We start from the raw sequence: 10,457 nt of genomic DNA, 5'->3' as shown, positions 1-10,457 counted from the left end.
ACCAAACACGATTAATCGAAGCAATCACGATTAATCGAAGCGATCATGATTAATCGAAGCAATCACGATTAATCGAATCAATCACGATTAATCGATTGTTGAAATAATCGTCAACTAATTTAGTAATCGATTAATCATCGACTGTACAATAGACTGAAATAAATGCCATTTGCAACATGCAGCAGTAATTACACCAAAACTGTACAAAAATGTGTACGTTTTGGATTTAAGATGAAAAATTTTCTTTATCTTTAAATATAACCAGAAATCCTTAATTGTCATTTTTAGCTTWACCTGGTTTCCATAAAATAAAACTTTTTATTAATCAACATGTTAGTAGACGGTGTTTTTTTTGGCTGCAGTTTCATCCTTTGCTACAAATAATCAAGCTAAAGGAATGCTGTCACTGCATTTCTGGAAATAACATTTTTATGCTTTTATTTTTAAAAGTAATTGAATTAATTGCCATTTGCATTTCTAATATTGTATACAAAAAGGCTCTAATCATTTACTATGATCCTTAAAATACTTATTTACCGTCTGTGGAGAAGCCAGACTGTCAGTCAGAGTCACTAAAGAAATATCCTGAAAACAACAAAGAGATCCCGGTGACAAACGAACAGCCAGAAACAGCCTGATAATGGATGTTAACTGTATTATGTCTGACTTGACTTGCCGTAGGCTGGTGGCTTGCCGTAGGCTGGTGGCTTGCCGTAGGCTGGTGGCTTGCCGTAGGCTGGTGGCTTGCCGTAGGCTGCTGTTGATGAGACGCCTCCTGCTGCTCCACACGCCGACAAACCTCCATGATGTCCAGAATGATTGGATCCGCCTGCAACCGATAGATAAAATCACGACCCAAAACAAGATCTCTTCTTTTCCCCACATGCGACGCATTGTGACCTTTTCACGACCCCATTCCGATAATTCCAATTATTCCGATTATTCCAAGCCTACTTTGTTTTTTAATTGATTTTATTTTGTAGTTTCTTAAATTGTATTAATTAATAACACACCCTGCAATTAACCCAATTAAAAAAGTAATTATGTCCAATATAATATTTCAAATAGATTATTTAATACATGATAAATTATATGGTTCAAGTACGAAAATCAAGGATAATTTTCAAGAAATCAGCGTAAAACTGGAGCCAGAGCTCTTAATTGGTAAATAAAAGATTTAAAATAATAAATATCTTTGTTAGTTGAGTTTATATGTCTATTTATTTAGCAGAAATTGGTTTTTGAATTGGAATTGTGCTTTTTTTTGTCATTTAAAATTTAATTAATTACAGATCCTGCAATAAACTCAATTACAAAACTGAAAGAAGTCAATCACTAAATATAATTAATTCAAATACATTATATTATATCTATTTATTCAATAATTTAGCAACAAAAAAAGGTTTTTGAATTGAAAATGTTACTTATCTTGTCAATTAAAATGCTATTAGTTATGATTAACCACAGACAGTGGAATTGCCAATTCAAATATTTAAACGAGTGAAACTATTTTATATGCTCCTTCAAACGACATCCTGGTTTTGTGGCAAAGTGTGTAAATCTTCCAGAGCGATGAAACTTGGTCACATGATCCTCTGCAGGGCCGCGAGGCGTCACCTGGTGTCCCGCCTTGATGTAGAACAGGATGTACGCGTCTTCGTGTCTGTAGATGTACGCCAGCGCTCGGGGGTCCGACTTGTCTTTGGTCACCGAGCTGATCCTGGATCTGTCGTGGTCATGAAGGACAATCTGAAAACAAAACAAAGACAGAACATCAGAAACAAGTTCGGATCCAGAACTGCTTACAGCGACCAGGAAGTTCCAGTTTGTACAAGAAAACATCTGGATGGTTAAACTTTAGCTGCACTGCAAAAACACAAAACCTTACCAAGCAAGTTTGGTCTGGGTTCTAGAGCAAATAAGAGAAAACTAACTTACAAGTACAACAATAAAAATGAGCTTGTTTTAAGAAAATAATTCCTTAGTACTGGTGAAAAAGTGGCAGATTATTTCTCTTATTGGAAAATTAAAGTTACTTTAAGTCATTTTTCTCTCATTTCAAGCAAACTCAGATATTTGCATTAGAAGCTGGACCAAAGCTACTTCTGTGTTTTTGCAGTGCAGGTGAAATGCTTGGTTTGCGTCTCTTTATTTGATCACTTATTGTTGGTCTGAAGCCAAACAGTAAGGAGGAAAATCCAATAAAATGCAGTAAATTTGCCTTGAAAGCAGATCTTTGTTCACTGCAGTCTGAATATTATCACCAGACTGAAAAACACTGAAAAAGGAGGTGATGTCATTTTCACTCTCCAAAGCATTTGTGTGCCATCTGTCTGATTTGCATTAAATATTTCACCCAGGGGTGTAAAAGTGTGGCTCGTGGGCCTTTTGTGGTACTTGGAATGATTTTGTCTGGCCTCCAAGAATCATAGAAATTCAGCTACAAATGATCCAGACGGAGTCTTTTCATTTACTAATCAGGATAAAATTATTCCTGACATCATTTTCTTAAAGTGGAAAATGTTACGTCCAACATAAAGTATTCGTCTTTTACTGAAATCCTGACTTTGCTCTACTCATCTTTTATTTAATGTATTAAACAGCTAAATGTAGCAAGCATTTAGAAAGAAAGTGACCCAAAATTCTGTTTTCATAACCGAGAATAAATTTGTACAATTTGATAGGAATGCACGATATATCGGCACCATATATTACTGGCTGATATTAGTCATTTTTTGACATGTTGATAAATAAAACTGGTTCAACACAAACAACTGATATTTATTTTATCTGTTTCTGGTCAGGTTTTTTTCCCCAAACGTGTCAAAACTGTAGTGAGATATACATAATATCGGTAAATATCGGTCATCAGCCATACCAGCGATATTAATATCAGATATCAATATCGGTCCAAATGGCCTGTGAGAACTTTTGCTCAAACTGTGAGGAGAAAAAGCGGAACATGTTGTTACGTAGCTGCTGAACTGGCTGACTCACCCCGGTCCGCTCATCCAGAATCTTTAAGCCACTGGAGGAAATTTTCAGCCAGATCCTCATTTTGTGTTGACCCTGTTTCCTCGCTGAAACTTCAAATCCCTTCAAACAGGAAAATAATCACACAGGAAAACTGATCAGAAATACAGGAAACCGCAGCAGAGTCATGATGTGAAGGTTTTGTGTTGTTGAACACGCTAATGTTTGAACAAATGAAATGTTTGTGCTGGTCTTTTCAACTGGATAGATGTAATTTAATATCATTTTTAATGATTTAATGAAATATTTCATGCTCCTGAATTCAGTAAAAATGCAACAAACCAAAAAACTATAGATTTCAGCTGATAAACTGTCTAATTGGGTTATTTAGGGTTCTATCTGTTGTGACTTTTTATATTTTTTTTATGTTTTGTGTGTTTATTTCTACATTATTTAGCCTAAACAGTTGAATTCTCCTACTGTTTTGTCCCCCTGTTGTTTATAATGGTGCAGCTTTTCATCACACAGAACCACATTAAATAAATGTATGTAAAAATTATATTATTTATATAATAACATATTCATATCACATAACATATTATTTTGTATTATATAAATTATAAAATATTACATTCTATAAATACTATTAAATGTTATATGTACATATTATTTAATATGTAAATATACTAATTATATTATATTATATTTTAAGGATTGAGAACAAAACACTCCATTGTTCATTTCCAAGACAAACCAGCATAAAACAGAGGTGACACGTTTGTGTCTCACTAGCGCCCCCTAGACTCAGGAGGCTGTAATTGACTGCAGGAGGGCAGCAGCTGTCAGGATGGACCAAAAGTCACAAAGCAGCTGACTCAACATTTCATAACTTCCTATTAAAACCACTTTTATAGCACAAAGTAAAATAAAAAAATACTAATTCCAGGTCCAGCTGATGCCATTTTTATTCATCTACTTTTCAATGTTATTTTCTGTGAGAGAAATAACAGATTAATTTACCTGCTTTTAGCAGATTACCTTCAGTTTCATCATGGAGTCCAGCAGCATCTTCTCTCCCTGTGGGTCCGGCACCAGGTCCAAACCGATCAGCTTGGCCTTGTAGCGGACCCCGTCCCCTTCGTACCGGGACCTGGTGTCCAGAACCGGTCCTGAAAGTCACAACCAAAAACAAAACCTTCAGCAGAAACGAGACGACAAAGAGCTGCAGGAGCAGTGAAAAGTTTCATGTGCAGTAAAAATCTAACCTTTTAATTTGTTGATATGAAATATAAACGTATTTTTCACTTTTCCACACATTTGTTGCTCATTTTACTAACAAAAACTTGTCAAATCATCAGATTCTCAGTAACTTTTTATAGCGCTTACCTCAGCATGTCTCAAAGTGACTACTTCAGGTGCTTTTTTTATATATCCTCATAAAAACATAATTTTCTTGTAATGGTTAACATGTCAGGAGCCGATTTTCTTTCCTTTTGGTGACCAAACGTGGAGAATATCCCAGACTTAGCGGGACGACTCACGACATTAATCAGCTCGACGTAAAAAGCTTCCTCTACTTACAAAATAGTTTAAATAGTTTCCAGTGTGTGTTTGTGATGTTTCTAAAAACCGCTGGAGCAGCTGGAGGACTTCCAGAAGTACACAAAGGACAGAGAAGAAGAAGTTCTACCTGTTTCCCATCAGGAAAACAAAACTCAGCGCCGCCATGTTTAGCACGTCTTCGTTCACTCCGTCTCCGTCAAACTTATTTTAGCTAAAACTAACCGCATAACGAAACCTGAGAAGACGTTACTGGAAATAAATAAAAACGGTAATTAACGGAGAAAAACGATAGCTAACTGGAACCATAACGAGCGTTTATAAAACTAACTAAAACAGACCGAAATCATAGATGTAATATCCTTCGTTTTCGTGTTTATGAGTAAATTTATTAGCCGTTCGAACTGATGTGAAGAGTTTACGTCAGCTGTCGACAAATTACGGCAGTTCATAATCTACGTGGTGGTGCTAATGCTAATACGCAAAATGGCGACAGCAAATGTTGGGAGCAAACGCCAATCAGCCGGTTGCTCAACATACTTTTTTATTTAAATGATGTTTTCCTTTGAGTATTCATTACCCAGTAGTTATATACATAATCATAGCTCTATGACTTTTTTTTTTTAATTCTGCACTTATAATGAAACAAAGTATGAACAATATGAAACAACTAACACAACTAATAAAAACTAAACAATATTTAACTAATCAGAGGAGGGCAGAATACCCAGAAACTGTATTCAAGTAAGAGCAGCAGCACTAGTTCAACATATTTGTACTTAAGTAAAAGTAAAAAATAGACGACCAAGAAGTTACTCAAGTAAGAGTAAAAATGTATTTGGTACAAAATTTATTCAAGTACTGAGTAACTAATCAAATGATCAATCCTTTGATATTTACGAATTATATCATCAGACGGACCAAAATATAAAGTCAAATGGAAATTTAGGTATTTTAAAGAACAAAATGAAAATAATTCATATTAATAACAAAATCAGGCAAAAGAAACATGTTTCCAAATCAGTTTCTTTCTATAAAAAACTTATAAAACTTTAACAAAAACTGCAGGCGTGTGTCTGTGTTTGGTGAATTAAAACATGTTTGTTTTTCATTCAGTGGATAAATAATCCAGAAATTTTACTCAAATAAGAGATACTTCATACTAAAATTACTCAAATAAAAATAAAAAGAACAGCGTAGTAAAAATTCTGCTAAGTAAATGTAACTAGTTGTTACCAAAGTCTGCTAATAAAAACTAATAAAAACAAGCAAATACGCTCTAAAAACTAATTAAAACTAACGTACAGATAAAAAGTCATTACAAAATAAAACTAAACGTTACAGTTAAAACACACACGTTTTAAACACACAGGTTTAAAACGTGTGTTTTAAACTTTTCTACCCTGGTTTCCATCCTGAATCTGTACAGCGCCATCCCTTAAACTACAAATATAGCAACACGCCCTTTGCCTCGTCTGACGTTCTCCTGAGACTAAACTTCAAACTAAACTCTCATACCTCTTGTCAAGTATGGTGGCCAGCTTCTGACAGCCTCTTGGCCCTGTGCGAGACAGCTCCCGGCCGTTTGCGCCGTCTCAGTCACAATGTTTGTTGTTTCCTTGACATTCTGCAAAAACCTGGAAGCTTTCAGATGTTTTTCCTGCCAAAAATAGAAACTTCTCACCATCAAGATTCAGCAAAAACATGAAAATGTTTGCGGATGCAGAGGAGAGTGCCTGCTTTGACTCACCTGCAGGGAATCCATCTTCACTTTGACCCAGCTGCCTGGCCTGTCCCGCTCACAAAGCCGCTGGGGGTCAAAGGTCAGGCTGCAGACTCACTGGTGATATATTAACATCCGCTGGGWGGCCCACATGCATGGGAACGTTTTCAGCAGAACGAAGAGGCAGCAACAGGGAGGATCTCCCTCAACGGTGCACCTAAGGTCATGCATTTCCCTCGACGACCGGCTCTTTGGTGGCATTTTCCTAAAATAAACCAATTACAACCAGAAAAAAAAACAAACCAAAAAGATTGGAGCGTCTGCAAAATACTTACAATAATTTTTAAAAAAACTATCTACAGACTGTGTTTTATTTTTACATGACGCCGAGTTATGTAAGGTGAACATTGAGGTTAATATGTAATAAACACATGAAGGGAAAGCATTTTATGATGTAATTCAGCGTCTCGGATAAACCAAAAGCAATTAAAATAGTTCCAGTGTCAGCTTGGGCCGTCATTAAAACTGTTAAGTTTCACTTTTACATCTTACAGAAGTTTTTTTTTTTTTTTAAATCACACATGCTGCTTTACATAGTTTTCATGTGACGTCACTCTAATGGGAACTTTGTAGCCGACAGCCATCTTGGTAGGCATGGGCTATGGAGCTGCTACAACAACAAGCTTATAACTAGCTCTGACCTCGTTCCTATCTAACTTATAACCAGAGGAGGTACAGTAGCCAAAAATTACACTCAAGTCAGAGTAGAACTACATCAACATATTTTTACTCAAGTGAAAGTAAAAAGTAGTCGTCCAGGGAATTACTGAAGTAAGAGTATGAAAGCATTTGGTAAAAAGTCTACTCTAGCACTGAGTAACTGGTCAAATTATCAATCATTTAAGGCTTAAAAATTACACCAGAAGGACAAAAATATAAAGTTAAAAGGAAATTTTGGTATTTTAAAATGCTGATAATTCATATAAGGAACAAAAAATAACAAAATCAAGCAAAAGAAAATGTGTCTGGTGAATATTTGGTTAAAATGTGTTTGTTTTTCATTCAGTGGGTAAATAACCCTGAAATTTAACTCAAATAAGAGTAGAAATACTTCATAATGAAATTACTCAAGTAAAAGTGAAAAGTACATTGTAGTAAAAATACCTCTAAAAGTACTTTTCCCCCAAAAAAGCTACTCAAGTAAATGTAACTGAGTAAATGTAACTAGTTGCTACCCAAATCTGCTTGACCAATTAAACATTACAACTGTTACTCACCCCCAACTTTTGAGTACTCTACCCACCTCTGTGTAATACTAGTGATATTTACTGTAGTACTTTCTGCCGAACTAGCAAAGTTAGCTTAGCTAATGTAGCTTTTATCTGCTAGCTAAGACGGACATGTAGCCTATGTGACGGCCCTGGGCCTTGTAGGCTGGTCTTGTTGTCCCTCTTTGTGCTCCTCCCATTTGCAGGTGTGCCTGATCGGGTGATTGGAGTGCAGGATACTTAAAGCTGGCTGTCTCCGTCTTTCAGCGGCGCTGGGTGGCTTGTCACTGATCGTTGGTGGTTTGTCGCCTATGGCCCTCAGCGTCCATCCTGCAGAGGCAATGGTAGTTGCCAGGCCCCAGCTCCCCGTCTTTTGCACTTTTGAGTTTCTTTTGTTTTGATAGTTGTTTGTGTTAATAAACATTTACTTTATTTCACTTTAACCATGGTATGGTTTCATGTTTTTGTTATGACATTGAGCCAGTCGTAACACCTACATGTATGTTACTCAATTAGTGACCAGAACCGCGTTTGTCACACAATAAGTTMATTACAAATCCGTTTAAACACTGGTTGTATGAAAAAGGGTCTATACTTACCTGGAAAAATTTAAGTCAGGTATTGTTTACGTACAAGAAACACATTTGTCAGACAGGGAGCATAGAAAGATAAAAGAGATCGGGTGGGACAAGTTTTTTTTTTCTTCTTTTAGTTCAAAATCGAGAGGAACAACAATTTTGCTGCGCAAAAACATCCCGTTTTGTTGCTACTAAAACTATATCTGACCTCTCGGGTATTTACATCATGGTGCAAGGGCAAATGTATTCAGAATCCTGGACGTTTATGAATATATATGCACCTAGTTATGATGATAGTCTATTCATGCAGGATGTTTTTCTTCAAATCTCCCAAGCTCCGGGGTTTCTTGTGTTTAGATACTGTGCTTGATAAAGCTTCAGACAGACCTTGTCCCCTCTCTAAATCAGCTAAAATAACATTATTTATGGAAGATTTAAAACTAACAGATGCTTGGAGGTGGATGCATCCACAGGATAGAGTATTCATTTTATTCACATCCACACAATACCCATACTAGAATAGATCATTTTTTGATCTCCAGTCAGATACTTCATCGAGTGATGAGTAGCGAATATCTTCCAAGATTACTTAGTGATCATTCCCCATTGGTGATGTCAATGTTGTCACCAATGGGATCATCTCTGATTCATTCCAGCTGTGTAGAGGCAACAGGCAGGGAGATCCATTTAGTCCCGCCCTCTTTGTGCTCACCATCAAGCCATTGGCTGAGGCCATTAGAAAAAATTCTAATATTAGTGGTTTTGGGATTGGTACTAACGCTGCACAGTGGCGCAGTTGGTAGAGCTGTTGCCTTGCAGCAGTTCGATTCCCGGCCCCGGTCTTTCTGCATGGAGTCTCCATGTTCTCCCTGTGCATGGTGGGTTTTCTCCAGGTACTCCGGTTTCCTCCCACAGCCCAAAAACATGACTGTCAGGTTAACTGGCCTCTCCAAATTGCCCCTAGATGTGAGTTTGTGTGTGCATGGTTGTTTGTCCTGTGTGTTAGGGTGAGGGTGTGTGCGACAGCATGGTGACCTGTCCAGGTGACCCCGCCTCTCACCAGGAACGTTAGCTGGAGAGGCACCAGCACCTCCCGACCCACTAAGGGACAAGGGTGTAACGAAAATGGATGGATGGATGGATGGATTGGTACTGACATACATAAAATTTTGCTTTTTGCGGACGACATTATTTTATTTTTAACCAATCCAGAACGCTCTCTTTGTCACCTTCGGGACTTACTGGGTAAATACAGCTCATTTTCTGGATACAAAGTTAATTTGGAAAAGAGTGAGGTTTTACCGATCTGTGTTTTTGACCACAGTAAAGCTAAAAACATGTCTAATTTCAAATGGTCTCCTGAGGTTTTCAAATATTTAGGGGTATTTGTGGATGGTAACCTCAAAAACCTCTTTAAACTAAACTAAGCTTCCCTCCTTCAGAAGGTGAGCGAGGATTTAGGAAAATGGATGGATTTACCTCTCATTATTTGGTAGAATTAATGTCATAAAGATGAATCTCCTCCATAGGTTTCTGTACATGTTTCAATCACTCCCAATTCACATCCCAAAAGCATTCTTTCTCTCTCTTAAAAAATCAATTAGAAAGTTTATCTGGCATGGTAAGCCACCAACACTTAGCATGGATAAATTATCGCTGCAGGTCTGAAGCTCCCTAATTTTCAACTCTACTATTATGCAGCTCAGTTTAGGTTCTTGGCACAGATGTTTGATTTGCAGACTCCTCCTTCATGGCTCAAAATTGAGACAACAGAGATAAAAGAAGAGATGCCAATAAATTTGCTCTATAAGTGGGATAATAAAACTATCAAAAATGAAACTGATAACCCTTTAATAATTCAGACAGTCCAAATTTGGTATAAAATTCGTGAAATGTTTAGGCTAGAAGGCTTTCTTTCTCCTAAAACCCCGTTATGGGGAAATGAACGGCTACCAAAGATTTTTCAGTCTGGTAACTTTAGATCCTGGCAGGAAAAGGGAATTTGCCGATTGGATCACTGCTACGTAAATAAAGAAGTTTGAACTGACAACCTTGGCTATCTCCAACTCCGCGACTTCATAAGAGCTAATCAGAAAGGAAGTTGGAAGCTACCGTCCATGTCCCCCGTTGAGGAAATGTGTCATGCCAGTCGGCCATTATGTAAAATCACTTCAAGGGTGTATACAGCACTCATGTCAACTTTAGCTATAAATGGTGTGGATAGTTCCAGAATCAAATGGGAAAAGGATTTGGGAATGGGCTGCACAGTGGCGCAGTTGGTAGAGCTGTTGCCTTGCAGCAAGAAGGTTCTGGGTTCGATTCCCAGCCTGGGGTCTTTCTGCATGGAGTCTCCAT

The 10,457-nt window shown here is 37.3% G+C and overlaps 1 protein-coding gene across 6 annotated transcripts in view; it reads right to left on the bottom strand.

The window, feature by feature from the left end:
- LOC103463133 (disabled homolog 2-like) overlaps positions 1 to 10,457 on the bottom strand; it is a 33,239-nt gene that overhangs the window by 13,961 nt on the left and 8,821 nt on the right. For 3 of the 6 annotated variants that reach the window (XM_008406314.1, XM_008406316.1, XM_008406315.1), the window contains 7 exons: positions 6,284 to 6,521; positions 6,052 to 6,193; positions 4,012 to 4,142; positions 2,998 to 3,096; positions 1,618 to 1,749; positions 668 to 829; positions 538 to 585 (listed from right to left, as the gene is read on the bottom strand). In XM_008406314.1, the coding sequence (XP_008404536.1) occupies positions 538 to 585; positions 668 to 829; positions 1,618 to 1,749; positions 2,998 to 3,096; positions 4,012 to 4,142; positions 6,052 to 6,193; positions 6,284 to 6,298 (729 nt within the window). In that variant the 5' untranslated portion in view covers positions 6,299 to 6,521. The remainder of the gene's footprint in view (positions 1 to 537; positions 586 to 667; positions 830 to 1,617; positions 1,750 to 2,997; positions 3,097 to 4,011; positions 4,143 to 6,051; positions 6,194 to 6,283; positions 6,522 to 10,457) is intronic. The other 3 variants (XM_008406317.1, XM_017304336.1, XM_017304337.1) reach the window with 3 other exon arrangements.

This window comes from Poecilia reticulata, linkage group LG4, assembly GCF_000633615.1.
Source record: "Poecilia reticulata strain Guanapo linkage group LG4, Guppy_female_1.0+MT, whole genome shotgun sequence".
Classification (NCBI taxonomy): Eukaryota; Metazoa; Chordata; class Actinopteri; order Cyprinodontiformes; family Poeciliidae; genus Poecilia; species Poecilia reticulata.
This window is presented reverse-complemented; position numbering and strand designations above follow the sequence as displayed.